The sequence below is a fragment of the Corylus avellana genome, chromosome ca1 (assembly GCF_901000735.1).
Source record: "Corylus avellana chromosome ca1, CavTom2PMs-1.0".
Lineage (NCBI taxonomy): Eukaryota > Viridiplantae > Streptophyta > Magnoliopsida > Fagales > Betulaceae > Corylus > Corylus avellana.
In genome coordinates this window covers 34,549,737-34,567,860 of record NC_081541.1, presented here as the reverse complement: position 1 = coordinate 34,567,860, position 18,124 = coordinate 34,549,737, and the positions used below count along the sequence as shown (strand labels likewise).

At 35.2% G+C, this 18,124-nt stretch overlaps 2 protein-coding genes across 2 annotated transcripts; both read right to left on the bottom strand.

Annotated features, from left to right (window-relative positions):
- Positions 1-44: 44 nt before the first annotated feature.
- LOC132170726 (polyol transporter 5-like) lies at positions 45-2,599 on the bottom strand. The gene is made up of 3 exons (XM_059581814.1): positions 2,446-2,599; positions 1,990-2,336; positions 45-1,127 (listed from the first exon to the last, which is right to left on the bottom strand). Exons 1-3 carry the CDS (start codon positions 2,594-2,596, stop codon positions 45-47), a joined length of 1,581 nt encoding a protein of 526 aa, XP_059437797.1. The 5' UTR covers positions 2,597-2,599.
- A 3,923-nt stretch (positions 2,600-6,522) lies between these two features.
- LOC132185696 (polyol transporter 5) lies at positions 6,523-9,657 on the bottom strand. Its single transcript, XM_059599475.1, has 3 exons — positions 9,400-9,657; positions 8,932-9,278; positions 6,523-7,893 (listed from the first exon to the last, which is right to left on the bottom strand). Exons 1-3 carry the CDS (start codon positions 9,548-9,550, stop codon positions 6,805-6,807), a joined length of 1,587 nt encoding a protein of 528 aa, XP_059455458.1. The 5' UTR covers positions 9,551-9,657; the 3' UTR covers positions 6,523-6,804.
- Between the last annotated feature and the right edge of the window lie 8,467 nt (positions 9,658-18,124).

The window sequence follows — 18,124 nt, the reverse complement described above, 5'->3', positions numbered from 1 at the left end:
TGATGAGAGCCTCTCTTTTTTTTTTTTTAATAAGACAATTTTTTTTATTGCTTAGGATCTGAAGAGTGAATAAGAACCTTACCATCACCATCCACTTCCTCGTGTTTCTTGTAACCAGGAAAGTTCCACATTAAATTACCGAACAACCCCTCCATATCCTCGAGGGCTCGACCTTGTGTTTCTGGTAGCACAAAGTAAGCAAACACCAACGTCACCAACGCAATTCCAGCGAAAAGAAAGAAGGCCCCGCCGATGGTGATGGCCTTGTAGAGTGAAATAAAAGTCATGGAAATGACCCCACTTGTGACCCTCTGCACCGCGACTCCGATACTCACGCCCTGGGCGCGTAGCTTTAACGGGAAGATTTCTGACGTGTACACCCACGTGACGGGACCCATCCCGATCGAGAAGAATGCCACGAACAATAACACCATGGCGATGGACAAAGCAACGGCCCACATAACCTTCTCATCCGTACGATCAATGATCGTTAGGGTGACTCCGAGGATTATGAGGGAGACGATCATGCCCCCCACGCTAGTTAGAAGCAAGGGTCGCCGTCCGATCTTATCCAGCAAAAGCGTGGCCGTCAAGATAAACAAAGTCTTGGTGAACCCAACGGCTATCGTGCAAAGTAGCTTTATATCAGAATTTGTGATCCCAGCCTTCTCAAAGATTCTGGGGCTGTACAAAACGACCGCGTCTATACCCGACGCTTCTTGGAAGAAATAGAGAAAGATAGACGCGATAAACACGTGGCGAACAGATGGTGTAGGATGTAGGAAGAGCTCTTTCCACACGCCCTCACCACGGTTTTTTTTAGGCGCTTGAATGACGTCATCAGTGGAGTTATGAGGAATACCAGCTGCTAGTTTGATGTCGGCAAGTCTTGTCTGGGCTTCCTCTTTGGACTCGGAGGTTTTGTCAAGGATTTTCTCTGCGTCTCCGAGTCGACCTTGCATGACCAGCCAGCGAGGCGACTCGGGCATGACCAAAACGACGACGCCAAGTATAATAGAGGGGACGGCTCCTACTCCCAACATGAACCGCCAACCCAAGTTTGTACGGAGCTTAGAGAAAGCGTAGTTCGAAACGTACCCTAGCAATATCCCAACATTGATGAACACCTGCATAACAACAAAAACCAGTAGTTTACTATTAAACTAATGATTAAGTGAACATCTTCTTATTAGCTTAAGCTAGCTTTTGGATAATTGGTAATTTAATATGGTATTAGAATCAAAGGTCTTAGGATCGAATCTTGATTCCGTCAATTTACCTCAATTTAAATTAAATATTTCACATATTGGACCTCACCTATTAAAAGGAAGTTTGAGTCTGGGAGTGTTAAACTAATGATTAAGTGAATCTCTTCCTATCGGGTTTTAGGATAACGGTTAAAAAACTTTTTTTGTCCTTTTCTTGATTGGTGAAAAGAGCTAGGGTAGTTTCATGTCTTAATACTCTTTGAAAATATGTTGTTTTAAGAAAATTTGGAAGAAAAAAAAAAGGTTTGGAAATATGAAGACCATATCTTCTCACCTAGATTTAATGTGAAAATATAGATAAGGATAAGGAAGAGATAGAGTATATATATATATATATATCTTTGCAACAAACAATATACAACAGCTCATTATAAATACAACAATCCCCACAATGGCAACTCCTCTAGGTTACCATCATTTTGATTACTATTTTCAAATAAGAGAAGAGGACCTTATGTGTGGGCTTAAGCTCTTTTTCTTATAATAGGTAATACTTAACACGTAAAATATTTAATTGAAATGTAAATCAATTAAAAAGTCGATAAAGAACCGCTGGCTTCTATGATAAAAATATACGTAAATTAAATTATTTAATCAATATTTTAACGTTTCCTCTAAACTCTTTTTAAGTGTCAGCTCAATTTTTCCTTTTTCCATTTTTTTTTTTTAGAGAGAAGTGAAAATCTTGACAAAGGAATTTGTGAGATGATTATAAACGAACCTCGGGGAATGAGCTAAGGAAGCCGCGAGAGGAGGCGGGAGAGACCTCGGCGGTGTAGACCGGAGCGATCATGAGGGCGTAGCCGACGCCGATGCCGGCAACGAAGCGGCCGACCATAAGGAAGGCGTAGTTGGTGGCAAAGCCCATGAGGATAGCTCCGGCAAAGAAGATGGCTTGGGATAACACGATGGTGTAGCGGCGGCCTATCCAGTCGGAGGTTCTTCCGGCGGCGCAGGAGCCTATGAGGCAGTACAGGTTGAGGACTCCGGCGAGGACTTCGACCTCTACGTCGCTGATTTTGAGGTCTTCCTTTATGTAGATTACTGCTCCACTCATTACTCCAATATCTGAAACATCATGTACGTACGTTGAGAAAATTAATAAGCTACAAAATTCACGAAAATGGCGGAAACTTATAATTCATCAAAAAAAAAAAAAAAGTTGAAGATTCCTAACCATAACCCAGTAAAACGGAAGTGGTAGAAGCCAAAATTGCACACGAAAGAGCATATACGTTGGTTTTGGTCTTCTTTGGAGGATCAAAATCCTCAATAGTTTTCTGGGGTTGGCCGGAAATGGCATTAGTTTCATTTTCCCGGTCAGACATCCCGGTTAGCTGGAGAGGATTTGTAGAAGAGAAAGGTGATTGTTGTGTGATTTTGATACAAAAATTCAAGCGGCAATTAACCGGCAGTACTGGTCGTCCTTCGTTGTCTTCAGGGAGTACTGCTTAAATAGACACCTTCTTGGCTGCTTACGTCATCGTTGACCATAATGTCCAAAAAGCCCAAATTTCACGGCTTACTAATTATCATATCTGTTTTTTTTTTTTTTTTTAATTAAATGCGGAAAAATGGTTAATTTTTGTTTATTTATGTATTTATTTATTTATTTTTATATTTTATCATATCTAAACAAAGTCACATTAAAGAAATGGTTAAATATATCTAAAGAATTATATTACAACCAAGAGTTTATTTTATTTTATTTTATTGAAATATGTATTACATTAGCAAATGTAAATATAATCTAACTGGACATCCTCGTTTAGTAAGTAAACTAGATTGACTAGTTTACATTTCTATTTTTCTTTTTCTACTTTATCGTCTTTAACCAATAATTTCACCGCTATATATATGTGTGTGGAGATCATTTGGAAGTCATTTAGATTGCATAATGCAACAATAAACTCATAAATCTACTTATACTTTTATTGAATAGTTACTAGCTGAAGTATAATCTCATACATTCACACCAATGGTGGTAGTTCAATAGTCTCAAGAAAATTCCTATGAGGTTGGGCATGCACTAGGGCTTGGGTTCGACTCCCGCAATGATAATCCCTTAACCTATTAGTGTTAGCCACCTTAAGTCCCATTGTTGCCAGGGTGGGGCAAGTGTTAAGTTATGACTTGGTCGATCTTGAGGGAGCGCTTGTGATTCTCACCGTCTAAGATCTTCCTGAGCGGCGCTCTGCGAATTGGTACTACTATGGTTACGCCCAAATAGGATAGTTACAATTGGCCTCTTGCGTGGGTTGATGCTTTGTAGGGCATCACTTATTCTGCATGATTCAATATATAGTCATTCTCTCAACAAAATATCAGAGCCAAGAGTTTTGAGCTCCAACCTTTACTCTGTCAATTCATCACCCACTTAATTAAAATATCCCACATATTACATCTTACCTATTAAAAGTTTCTCTCAATACTAATTATGTTCTCTATTTCTCAAGAATCAATTGATGATGATGGTTTGGGCCCTCTTTCATGGTGGGCTGGTGCCAAACAGGCCGACAAACCTTAAGCTTGTGGGCTGTCTTGTCTTGTAAAGCATGCAAAACTGGCTGAGGATGGGGCTCTAAGGAACTAAGGATGGTGGTTGTAGCATGCTAATTTCTGCTGATTTTTCCTTCTTTTTCTTTTTCCCCCAACTAACTGATATAATGTTCTTCAAGCTTGTAGAGTAATTACATTTAGTCAAATAGAAAATACTAACTATTATTTTCTGTAGCTAATCAATAATTAGATCGAAAATTGTTGTTACCTTATAACTCTGATACCATGTTAAATCACCACTTATCTCAAAAGCTTAAACTAACAGGAAGAAATGAATTTAATCAATACTTTAATATTTCCATAAGTGTTTTGTGTACAGGAAAACCGCAGAAGTCTCTACATTAAACTTCGTGTATATGGTAGGCTTATTCATCTTACTCTTCATTGAAAGAGGCCTTTATTTAAGCTAAAGTTTTGGAGTTTACCCTTGTGTATCTTCTTGTCTAAATATATAATGCTCGTCTCTTTGGCCTAGCGATATTTTAGGTTAAAGTACATATTTAAACAAAATTGCTTGAGAGTGCGTTTGAAAAAAAGGGCTTTCACTCTTTCAAATAGCAAGTAAGAAAGTGGATTTTTAAAAACAATCAAACCATGACTTTTATCAAATGTTTACTTCATTTCTTAAAAATCATGTTTTCATTGACCGCGTTTTAAGATCGTTGTTTTTTCAAACTGCATATTTTGAAACCGCTAAACCAAACCGTTCAAATGACTGATGCCAACTGAACTTCTTTCACAGAGTAAATAGTTTGTAAATGATCCTTTTAGGAATCAGAAGATTCCCAGACAAAATCCTGTTATGCATGCTCTCCCTGTCGTGCATATCACATGCTTGGTTGCTTCCCATTCTCGATCGGCTTGTCCATTTGTTTAACAGAGAACCTCACTACCAACAGTTTGGTCCAACAAGGTTATTAATTTGGACTATAATTTATTTGTAATAATATCCCAAAAAATCGTCAACAATAAGGCAGGATTAATGGATTGTAATGCAAACAATTTTGCATCCAAGAATCTCCTCATCAAAATAGGACACCCATAGAGCCATTGAGAACCCCACACCAACATTAATGCGCATGCAATTATGCACTTCCATTGATCATGACATGAAAAATTGGATCGGGATTGGCTGTAATTGGTTCACTAAATCTTAGCTTGTCCGAGCCTCTAATGAGAGAAGGCTCCATCTGAGCAAAATCTCAAACAGTCTAAGATATAGGGTGCACTTATTCAGACAGTTGATCGACCTTGAATTTACCTACTTCTCATTCACACCATTTTTTGGTGAAACGTGAAAGAGTGTAGTTGCCCACAATAATATCAGATGTCGCCGGCCAATATGTATAGAATTCTTCAAATTTTACAATAGATATGAAGATTAGAGAATTGGGTTTGTTTGACAATGCTTTTTTTTTTTTTTTTTTTTGGTTGTTGTGGGAGACCCATGTATAATTGAGTTGTTACTGGTCATTCAAATCACACATCTTCTTATTTGTTGGCTGAAAGTCAAACACAAACCTAGTCCACCAAACTTGTGTGAGTGAGTGTAAGAAAAGAGTTGCATGAAAAGATTGTAAAAAAAAAAGGTGAAAAAAAATGGTCCACAATCTTGAATGTTGATATTACAACTGGACCAAATCTAAATGGATCGATCGCCTGTAAAACAAGTCATCCCATTATTGGTTGAAGTAAAAAAGAAACAAAAGAAAAAGAAATGTAAAGGGCCCTTTTATCCGCCATAATTGAATCCACCCAAGAACGGACCACTTCTTCTTGGGGGGACACATCACTGTCAATTTTTTTCCTTCACCAAAAAAAAAAAAGGAAAGGTACATCCAAACAAACAATAGCCATAAAGGAGCCCATCAAAATGCCAAACATCATACTCAAATATTGTAGCTTAGGAACATGGTTGCCCACATTTTGTTTTTATTTCCATGTAATTTCTCGTTTTAGTATTTTTCGTTTATATTATAAAAAAAAAAATTAGCTTAGAAATGCTTTTTAGCCATTACAAATGTTTCCTTAACAATAATTGAAGCACCCTCTACTTTTCCAAGAGGACAAATTTTCTCAGTCGTGTAAGAATATAATTTTTTTTAATTAGCATGTCGTTCTCACAAGTTCAATAAACACTTACTAGTTTTATATATTGGGTTGGAAATAATTCTTCCAAACCGGAAATTTCTATTCTTCCAAGAGTGGCTTTCTGCCATTCTTCTTTAATACTCAAATGAATGTTGTTAGAAGCACTATAATTTTATTATAAGTTTTCTGATAAACTAATGTAATATTTACTACATCAATTATTAAATAATTAAATTAATTTATCCAATTATATCACTTAATTTTTTTTTAATGCCGAATGAAATATAAAGAATTGCTAGATTAATTTATAATAAAAGCTGATCAAGTCCTACCCATGCCAAATTATACCATGTCCTAAATCCCAATAACTCTAGGTGTTAGGGGGCATATATTATTCCCCAACCTTTTGTCGCTTGGTTGCCATTATTGGTTATTAGGTTAGCATCGGTCATTGTTGTGAGATATTTATCTTCCTTTAATCCACATATTGAATCTCCCCTGGCATCTTCATTCCACTTGAAATGAATAGTAAAATAAAGAGAATCATTGTGCTGGGCAACCATGGTCCTTGCTTATAATATATCAAACTAAAGAGAGAACCAAAAACAATAACAGTACTATAGTACATTACACCCTTTTCATTCATAACTACTGTTATTGGCCATTGCAGTGAAGCTTGCCAGCCCTCTCACCTTTTTACATCATTGTTTAAAAAAAAAAACAAAAACTACTCTAAAGTTTCGAAGCAAATATATTTGACTTGTAGCTCTAGACTTAGATATATCCCCATACAATAAAGTTGCCAAGAGATAGACTTCAGACAAGCGCTCACATAATAGGAGAATTTATTGCATGGGATCTAAATCTAATACCTTTTGCCTAAATCCTAAGTTTGCCCGTTTGTCCCTAACTGAATCTGACCCTTACCATCTTCCCTATTCTTGTTGATGTTCTTCGTGCTATTATCAAACTTCCACTTGAAATTACCAAACAACCCCTCCATATCCTCGAGGGTTCGACCTTGTGTTTCCGGCAACATAAAGTAAAAGAACACAAACGACACCGTGGCAATCCCAGCATAAAGAAAGAAGGCCCCACCGATGGTGATGCCCTTGTATAGTGAGATAAAAGTCATGGAAATCACCCCACTCGTGACCCTATTCACCGCCACTCCGATACTGGCGCCCTGGGCACGTAGCTTCAACGGGAAGATCTCCGAGCTATAGACCCACGTGATCGGACCCATCCCGATTGAGAAGAATGCCACGTATGATAACACCATGCCCATGCACAAAACGACGGCCCACATCATCTTATGATCTGTATGATCGATGATAGTTAGGCCGACTCCGAGGGTTGCGAGGGAGAAGATCATTCCCGCCACGCTGCTTAGAAGCAATGGTCGCCGTCCAGTCTTGTCAAGCAAAAACGTGGCAACCAAGATGAAGACGGTTTTAGTGAATCCAACAGCTACTGTGGCGAGTAGCTTTTGATCGGGCGATGTGATCCCAGCTTTCTCAAAGATTCTGGGACTGTACAAAACGACCGAGTCTATACCCGACGATTGTTGGAAGAAATGGATACCAACGGCCGCAAGTAACACATGGCGAACGGCCGGTGTAGGATGGACAAAGAGATCTTTCCATACGTCCTCACCATGGCTTCGTTTGGGCACCGGAACGACGTCGTCGGTGCAGCTCTCAGGAATTCCAGCTGCCTGTTTGATGTCAGCGAGTCTTGTTTGGGCCTCCTCTTTGGAGTCGGAAGTTTTGTCAAGGATTTTCTTTGCGTCTCCGAGTCGACCCTGCATGACCAGCCAGCGAGGTGACTCGGGCATGACTAAAACGACGGTGCCTAGTACAACCGAGGGGATGGCACCCAATCCCAACATGAACCGCCAACCCAAGTGTAATGGGAGCTTAGAGAAACCATAGTTGGAAACGTACCCTATCAATATTCCAGCATTGATGAAGACCTGTACGTACAGTAACAACACAAGTTACTTTTTGTTATTTCTTTTTAGAATAGTAATTAAATTATATTCACTATTTTCTATTTTCTATTTTCTATTTTCTAGCTTCATTTTCTTTATAATTTATATTATATATATATATATAGCAACCGAAGACGACAAGCAAGACCCACTCCTAGTTACTTTTCTGTTCAAGTAGAAACTTTTTTCCTTGATTGGTGAAGTGAGGGTAGTTTCCAATATTAAAGGATATCACTAAAACAGATTTGGAAACAAAAAAGAAAGTTCACAAATAATATAAAAAATAGATTTCTAATGATTTTAATCTCCTAAACTCTGAAAGTAGTAGAGATAGAGTAAAACAAAAAAAATATCATGTCTTAAAATTCTTTTAAAATATGTTTTGTTTTAAAAAATGATTTTCTTGAAATATTATTTGAAAAATACTGTTTGGAAACGTGTTTTTCGTGAATGAATTATATATCAAACACTATTATTTTTAGAGCATTTTCAGCAGCTTCCTCCTTATTTTTTTTACATTTAAGGATTCAAACTACTTTTTACTTTTAAAATATACCCTAATAACTTCCCTTAATCATTTATTATATTATTAAAATATTTATATATATATATATATATATATGAGATGAGAGATAATTGTGGGAGGAGAGATGAGAGGAGAGAAGAGAGAGAGAATATTTTTTTATATTTTAATAATCATAAAGATTGCAATAGTAAAATTCAAAACATTGAATTTCATGTAACAATCTTAATGTTTAGAATTTATTTATAGAACCTGCTGTAAGATGTTTTTTTTAAAATTTTTGAAACATATTTTCTGAACTTAGTAACAGACTCGGGTATTTGGAATCTGCCAGGAATAGTCTTAGTATTTTGGATTTTATGAACTCTTTGGAAAACACTGTTTGGAAACGTGTTTTAAACCAAGAATCAAAGGTACTTTTTTTCGTGAATGGATCAAGCACTATTGTTTTTTTCTCCGAAAACAAAATAGTGTCGGTGAGATCATGGTCTACGAACCTCGGGGAATGAGCTAAGGAAGCCACGAGTGGAGGCTGGAGAGACCTCGGCGGTGTAGACCGGAGCGATCATGAGGGCGTACCCGACGCCGACGCCGGCGACGAAGCGGCCGGCCATAAGGAATGAGTAGTTGGTGGCGAAGCCCATGAGGATAGCTCCGGCGAAGAAGATGACTTGGGATACCACGATGGTGTAGCGGCGGCCTATCCAGTCGGAGGTTCTTCCGGCGGCGCAGGAGCCTATGAGGCAGTAAAGGTTGAGGATTCCGGCGAGGATCTCAACCTGTACGTCGCTGATTTTCAGGTCATCCTTGATGTAGATTACTGCTCCACTCATTACTCCAATATCTGAAACAACAAAAGTGGAAAACGTATACGTTGAGAAAATAAGCAAGAAAAAAGGTCACTGAATAGTTGACGGAAAATGGAAAAAATAGGTTGAAGACTGTTAGAATATAAGATAACTCACCATAGCCCAGCAAGACGGAAGTGGTGGAGGCCAAAATTGCACAAGCAAGAGCATATACGTTTCTTTTGGGCTTCTTTGGAGGGTCAAAATCGGCAAGAGTTTTCTGGGGTTGGCCGGAAATGGCATTAGTTTCAGCTTTCCGGTCAGCCATCTTTGTCAGCTGGAGAGATGGCAGAGAAAGGTGATGGTTGTGTGATTTGGATAGAAATTCAAGAGGCGAAGAAGAAGAAGAAGAAGTAGCACTGGTTATCCTGTGATGGGTTTCTGAGCCTTCTTAAATAGACACGTGCTTACATCATCGTGGACCATAAAGTCCAAAAGGGATTGCATGGCTGGCTAATTAATTATCATCTCTGTTAAATTTTAATTAATTTCAACCTAATTAAGATCAACGGTAGGATAGAAATTATATATAAATAATATTTTCCCCATCTACTTAGCTCTACAATAATTGTTTGTGTTCTGAATGTAAATGTGAGTGTTGTTTTATACATACGAGTGGAACAACTCCTAATTTTACAGGATCTGAGCCCCTCCAATTTTTTTATTTATTTTAAGTTTTGTTCCCCACTTTCCTAAAATTATAGTTTCGCCTTTGGCCCACATTAATAAAGTATAAAGAAAATGACAAAAATTTCTAGAAATTTCTTTCAATCCAGTTTAATAAGTGCTCAGTGTCATCTCTCACATCTTTTTTTTTTTTTTTTAATATTTTAATAGTAATTTATTACCAGGAACCCAAACATTAACTTTTTAGAAATTCAAAAAATATTGAATGACATTTATTAGAGTAGGTTGAAAAAAAAAAATTTTGTCGTAAAGAAAAATAATAGTTAATATATCCAAACTCATCGGCTTAACTTTTTGCGATATAATGATGTCCAAATATGTGTAAACTCTCTAGGCAATTTTCTTTGTAACAATTTGTTTGGTTTTCATGATTTAATAAAAGAAGATATTTAGAGTACTTCAGTTTTTATTACAATCACTTTACAAATGGTAGCTAGATATACTTCAAAATAGCTCTCGTTTATTTTAAAAATATAAATTTAATTAAGTAAATAAATCAATATTCTAATAAGCATATACCCAAAAAAAAGAAAAAGAAAAGAAGTTTGATTTCATGTTTTTATATAATATATATTATATATATAAATACATTATTATGGCTTGGCTCCACGTTCGTGTGCATATGGTGGTGTCGGCCAGGGTTTGTTTATTAATTGTTGCCAGCCAGCAGCCAAATTTTTTTTTGACATAATCGACGCAAGTTGACATTGTGCCTTGAGGGGACTGAGGAGGGTCTCTCCTACCAACTGCATATTCTAATTAATTACAGATTAACCATTTGGTGCTACAAATTTAGGAGCTAGATTATCCATTATTGAAAATTAAAAAATGTCAGGAAAAAATAAAATGAAAATTAGTACATGTATTGGCGTAAGGCTAAAAGGCCATGGCTCCCTTCCCTTTTGAACAGTGATTAACCGTCTCCTTAACCTCTCGGCTATTAATATGTACAAGTGGTCGGGATTGACTAAACAATCACCTCTTAGTAATAAAGAAGTAGCATTTTGCTTGGATAATTTTTTTTTTTTTTAAGGGGTTACGTAACTAGCTTGTACATGCAACTAGCATTTTTCTAATTCTATTGTAAATGCGGCTCAATTTGTTGAATGATAGAAAAATAAATAAATAAATTAAGAGAATATATATATATATTAAAAAAAAAAGAGAGAGAGAAAAAATATTCTATGAACTTTTTAAACTTTTGTTTAATATTCTCTTGAAATATGCACGTTAATTGACACATTGGATTCTTAAGATTCTCTAATTAACAATGGTTAAGTTTGATATCTTCATTATGCATATACTACATGGTTGTGATAAGACTGTATGTTCGAAAAATTGAAATAAAATTAAGGAAAAATTAATAATTTGGTCTGTGGGCAAACACTTATACCAAACAGATTTGTGGGATATAAAAATTATCTTGCAAATTTAAGGAATAAGTTAACTGTCCAAAATGATCTCTATCATCCATACTGTAGATGATAAACGGTTAATTAATAAGGCTATTAATAGAAGACACGTGCCGTCAAATAAAAAGAAAGAAAGAGGAGGACACCTCTACGTGATGGCAATTAGCGGCCATCACTCCTGACGTTTGAGAGAGTTGGTTAATGCTTCTCATATTAACAAAGGGTAACAATCCCCTATTTGCGAGGAGTGATCTTGGATAATGGGCGGTCGCGCCCTTAGAGTTGAGGGGCTCCACCCAAATGTGATGGGTGGTGGCTACCACCCCTTTTTTGTTTTTTTGTTTTTGTAATTTTGTTGCATTTTAATTTAATTGATGCTAATGCATTTTTTCATTAATGACACAATCTTTTAAATTAACAAGACACCGACCGATATATTCTGACATGACAACGAAATTAACTCACTTATTAATTATGCCACGTGTCGTGGAGTGAGTTGCGAACGTGGAAGTCTAACAGTCACACATTGGATCATTTTGGACACTTAATTAGCTTATCCCATATATAAATGCAAACCCTCATTTGTTTTCTCGTCTTAAAACAAAATTATTAACAAATAATTTGTGTAAAAGTCACTGTTATACAAAAATAATTTTCATTTTGACTCATCATAACACATTTTTAAACAGAACACAAAATAAAACAGAACATAAAAAAAAAATTAAAAAAAAAAAAAAAATCTAAAATGCATCGACAGTCAGACTGATCAGAGCCGTCCAAAGAGCATGTCGACCATGTAACATTGTTCCAAAAGCTATACCAAAAGTACTTATCGGTTGTCAACTACGTAACACATAACATACCCAAAAGGACTACGTAAACCACGCATGTATACCAGCAAAATTCCTATTGAAAAGTATTCACTTTCTTCTTTTTATTATTTTTTAAGTCAATCAAATCAGTGAGGAAGAAAGAAACAAAAGGGGATCATGGACTGGAGAACGGCAAAGGGTGTTCACATTTCCAGGGTCAACAAAGATGTACGTGCTGATCTATCAGATACAGAAAATGGATGGACCCACTTGGTCTCTTTACACTCTTTGCGATTTGCATCCCCTCGTGGACTCCAATTATTCACTACATTTTTTTATTTATTTATTATTATTTTTTTTTATGGTGAGCAATTATTCAATTATTACCTACTTGTTCTACTAATATTCAATAATCTTATTCTTGTTTGCATTTAGAAATTTGTCATTTATTTATTTTATATTAAAGTACCGAATTTTGAAGTGGATGGAGATAAGGGGCAAGAAAAGCGCGACCCGTTAGCCCATAAGTACTGCAATGAAGCCGCTGTTGCATACTTGACACGATTGTATGAGGTCACAATTCACCCAACATGATCATCCGAGGTGAACATGAATTGGGGATAGGTGAAATTTTTGCCATTAGCTAAGATGTCCAGTCAACTTCCTCCCGCTTTTAAGGTGGTTCAGGCAATTACTATTTAGTAAAAAAGAGAAGAAGAAAAAGGTCCTGACGAATTGTCTTAATTAGTTAACGTAAGTTTCACTGCTCGATAGTATGAAGCATTGGCCACATCAAGGGACATGCCCTAAAGCAAAGGACAAGAACGAGTAGAAGAATGTGTGCCCCATCAATAATTTTGGTATTGAAAAGAACATTGGTAGGGTAACCTAAAATGCTAGGCCAAATTTCTTTATGGCTCAAAAACAAAAAAAACCATACCCCAAGTCAAATGATAAGGCACACTACAAGATCGAGATTGAGCTTTAAAATTAAAGCTAATTGTATTCCTACGGCTGAATTATGAACATAGGTCGGTCAAATCAACGGCAGCCATTTGGTCTAGTATACCTAATAAACGAATCTTGGACTAAATACATTCATAAGGATGAACGTTAATCCACAGAAATAATTGATTACCATCTATACTTGCCTAGTCATGCAAATACAAATTATAATTTTACTTTTTAAATATTTTTTATTTGGTGCCAAAGAATACTCAATGACACAAATTGTCACGTCAAATTTCATGATTTTGACAAGTGTACGTCTCTGCTCAGTGCTCACTTGGTTTTACTGATAAAATGTTTGACCAAAATATATTTATCTACAGCCTATATATATATATTAGCCAGCTCCATGAGATAATATTATGGACCCATTTTTAATTATAAGGTAAGGATGACTCATTGAGCTCCACAGCTTCCTAGGAGACTCTGTGTATATATATATATATATGTATTAGCTGTATGAGATAATATTATGGAACCCATTTTTAATTAATTATAAGGTAAGGATGATTCATTGAGCTCCACAGCTTCCTAGTAGACTGTGGATAAGTACAAATTGAAACGTATATCGTCATGCAAGAAAATTGTTCTATTTGGTAAGAAATAATAGACTGATTTGTTTGACTCATTTTGAGTCCAGAATCAAACAATCTGACGCAAGAGAGACGCTGGGAGGTGGGTAGTTGCTAGAGAGCCTTGACTTCAATTGTTCAAATATTCAGAGGAGGCTATGAGAAAAGTGCCATCAAAGCTTTGCTATAATGACAGGTTAACTTATATATTTTTCAATGATTTTTTTAATTTTATTATATGCTTCTTCTTTTTTTTCCTAAATATCTTCAGGCAGATTCTGTCACCATTTTTTTTATTTTTCTTTCCTACATGATAATCTTTTGGCAGGCAGATTCACTAGACTCTAATAAACTCAATTATATATATTTTCTTTTTGAAGCAAACGTGTGTCTTCATTTACACTTGTTGTTGGCTGAAAGTGATGAACAGTCTGCAATTTATTTAATATTTATATTATTCATAAAGTTATTATAACTTTTACTTTTCCTACTTTCGGAACGTTTATTAGGTCAATCACATAAATTTAATTATGATTATAATAAACACACAGGTTTATAAAGGATTCTTAACGAGTTAACTTGCGGTCCAGCTCATGAATTGAGTTAACTTGTACTTATGTATCATGGTATATATAATTGAAATTATAACTATCTTTAAGGAACTTAATTACTAATTTAATTGTTTTGAGGGCTGGAAATTTTCTTAATTACTATAGTAGTCAAAATGTCGAGCGCACCTGTGTGCCCGGGTAGGTAAGTCCCGTAACCTTTATCTCTTAAAATTTGGACAACGTAATTCTAAAGGATCTTCGTTTAACCAAAAATCTTGGGAGATAAAACAAAAGTAATCAAAATAATGGAAGATTGAGAAATGAACATAATTGGTCACAGTATCAAACAAGCACACTTAATTTGCAGGTCAACATCTTGGGGTCACTTTTTTTGTTTCTTGGTTTGTGTTGTTTTTAACACGTCATAGTTCATTTTGAAGCTACATAAATGGTGGTCATTGAAAGAGAAAAGCTGCAAATTGTGTGTCCCTTTCAAGTTCACATCAATTTCGTCCCCATAGGGCAACATTGTGTTGGCTATATATATATATATAATATATATTGTAAGGAGTATCTGGGGTAGAGATCAACCAAATTATTTGGCCTAACCTAAACAGGTATTTGCAGTTAAAGTACATTTTAGTTAATAGAGAAAACATTAATTGTGGATGAAAAATATCTATATATGCTTAATTACCAACCAACATAACAGGCTTCAAAGCCAAGATATGTGTTAGCGTTTTGTAATATCTCGTATGTATATATACGAGTAATGCTATGTACTGATCTCTTATCTTACTTCTATTTTATTGAACTGATGTAGCAGTTTTCATCAGATTTTTTTTTAAAAAATGAACAAATTCAAGAGTTGATGGATAGTGCTACATCCGTCCAGTGAAATGAGAAATAAGTATTTAAAATTATTGTATGTATCGACTTGGACGAAAAATTTTCATCTGGAGGCCAAAGTGTAAATGTGGGGGGCCAAGCCTGATTTTGATAGCGCGGCCAAGCATATGCTTGTGTGTATTATATCTCTATTTTAGTTACTAACTTATCTTTGTATGTATCTTTATAGAAATTATTCAAATATGAGAATTAAAATGAATTATAAAATTTAATAAAAATCAAGAAAGTTGTAAGAAACTTTGAGAAAATTCATCTTTTTATGTTTGATGTTGAGAGCAGGCGGCTTCACCACTAATATTCCCACCAACCTACCCTAAAGTATGTACACTTGCTTGTCATAATTCCCTATACTTTTGAATTGTATTATGAAACCCTTTTATTCCAAGTTGTTTAACAGTAGTGCACACCAACACCCACTAGCTAACCCATGCGTAATGCATGCTCACAAGACATTTGAACACTTTATGACACTTTTGATTATTCAAAGCATACTTTTATAATTCTTAAATTATTGATTCAAACCAATATAAATATACTAAATTACCAGTCACCATAAAAATTATGATCAAATTTAATTAATTAATTAATATTTTAACAGTCTTCTTTATGTGTAAATTGAGACTCCCATTCAATAAGCAAAGTGGAACATGTAAAATATTTCACTGAAATATGAGGTAAAGTACGGAAATATGATTCTAACCCAGAATCACTACTCTAATATCATGTTGAATTTACCTATTATTCCAAAATTATTTTGAACTTGAATCGATAGAAAATTGTAAATTCGTTTATTTAATTAACGTGCATTATAACAAAACAAACCATTATAATAAAACAATTAAACCATTAAATTCAATCATTTCATTAGCATTTTAACACTTTCCAAACTCTTTCTCAATATATAGTTGAGCTCGAATATGTTAAATATGAGCTCCATTATGCATGGGATCGTCCTGGTGATAGTCTTCCTCCCTTTAAACTTATCCATAGTTTTGCAGATATTTACATGGTCTAAAATATATTTTTAACATTCTGAGTCAAGAGTTATCATTACTCTTTGCTTGTGCTTGACAAATAAAATAATCCAGTCAAAAATTATTTCTAGAGATACTTCAACAATATTCCTAAACTTCCTAATATTTAATAGGAAGTAATGAGCACTATCTTCAAGAAAGTAGTTTGCCTACAACTTTGAATTTTGTCCAAATGGCCAAAGACATAATCAAGGGGTCATCGAGGGCTATTCCTGGCATCAAAATTAGGTTTGACTCCTTATTCATGATATGCCATTTCTCTCGTAAAAGAATTTGATGTCGTCCCTATGAATGATCGTAATTACTTTATTTTTATTTAATTTTTCAGAATCAAGTGATTTTCACATTGTAGTAGATTCATAGACATGTTCTATTGCCAAAATTTCCATAGTTATGCCTTGTTATATACGTTACACTATTTTTTTCTAATCAAGGATAATCTTTCTTCTTAGATAAAAGTAAGTCCTTTTCCTCGTCATGATTCCCATTCTTAATCAATTATTAAGAAACCCTTTTTTTCTCCAAAAATGTTGACTTTGGGGTCCAAACACTTGATACGAAGCTTCATGTGATCGATCTCAAAGAAATTGACAAGACATGTTATATAAGTTATAATTCATATGACTTCATTACTTTCTGTTGGATATTCATCCAAGTATTCGAACACTTTGTCCACATAAATAATTTAAGAATTAAAAAAAAAAAAAAAAAACAATAAACAAAAGATATCTCAATTTCTGACAGTTTTTGGCAGTTATCACCATTGGGCTGACACACAGCCACAACTTCATAGAGGGGTAATTTAGTCTAACAAGTTGACAAAAAAGTAGCCTAGCTTGTTTTTCAAAACGAGGGCCCACGTGGTTTGTGAGAGTGAGAGAAACGGCACTCCAAGGAGCATCTTCGTCAACCTCACAACCTCACGTGCCTTTGAATTTTTGCCCGTTGCCATTGTATCTCTATTGTTTGTGAGCGAGCTTCTTTGCAGTTTTTAGAAATGGAAATAAAAATAAACTACCAAACGCAATATAGCATTTGCCCACATGGAAAAAGGAAAGAAGGAAAAGAAATTAACCAAGATAAAGACAGGTGCAATGAGTTTATCGTTTTGCATGGGGGAGGGTTTGATTTTGATGGGATTAATTTGTTCTTTGGAAACCTATAGATCGAGGGTTTGATAAGTTCACTTGTTCGGATAGGCGGTCGAGCCGTCCAACTTACGGCACTCGTAGTTGATTAGCAGGGCCGGCTCAATATATTTGGGGGCCTTAGGCGAAATTTTGAAGTTGGACCTTTTTTTTTTTTTTAATATTTAAATATTAATTAAATAATATTTATTTTAATAATATTATTATTATTTTCTTTCTCATTGTTGTTTCATGACTTTTAAGTTTAACTTTTAACTAGTTACCAAAAAAAATTAATGTGGCATATTTGTTTTTTTTTGGGGTTAATTGGCCTTATTTTACAATGGGCTTATTATGTTGGGCCTTATTTTAGAGGCCTTAAATTTTTATAGGAAAAAATTTTAGGCCTTATTTAAAAAAAAAAAAAAAAAAAAAAATAGGCCTTATGTTAAAATAAAATTAAAATTTTTTTTAGGCCTTATTAAATTTTTTTTTGGGCCTTACTAACTGGGGGCCCTAGGCAACCGCCTCAATGGCCTAGCCATTGAGCCGGCCCTGTTGATTAGGTAAGTTAACACATCGAAGTCTCTTTTAAGAATCTTCTTTCATGGATTAGCTATATTGCATATGGATACGGACGATTCATCCCACCCGGGTTGTTACAATTCTAATTGTCTTACATAACTGAATACAAATTTTAACCAATTAGTATATAAACTTTTGAACACTT

Coding starts and splice junctions, on each gene's coding strand:
- LOC132185696 (XM_059599475.1), bottom strand. CDS start 9,550: ATGGCTGACCGGAAAGCTGAAACTAATGCCATTTCCGGCCAACCCCAG. Junction 9,279..9,399: donor TTCCGTCTTGCTGGGCTATG/GTGAGTTATCTT, acceptor TTGTTGTTTCAG/ATATTGGAGTAATGAGTGGA. Junction 7,894..8,931: donor TCCTTAGCTCATTCCCCGAG/GTTCGTAGACCA, acceptor CTGTACGTACAG/GTCTTCATCAATGCTGGAAT.
- LOC132170726 (XM_059581814.1), bottom strand. CDS start 2,596: ATGTCTGACCGGGAAAATGAAACTAATGCCATTTCCGGCCAACCCCAG. Junction 2,337..2,445: donor TTCCGTTTTACTGGGTTATG/GTTAGGAATCTT, acceptor ATGATGTTTCAG/ATATTGGAGTAATGAGTGGA. Junction 1,128..1,989: donor TCCTTAGCTCATTCCCCGAG/GTTCGTTTATAA, acceptor GTTGTTATGCAG/GTGTTCATCAATGTTGGGAT.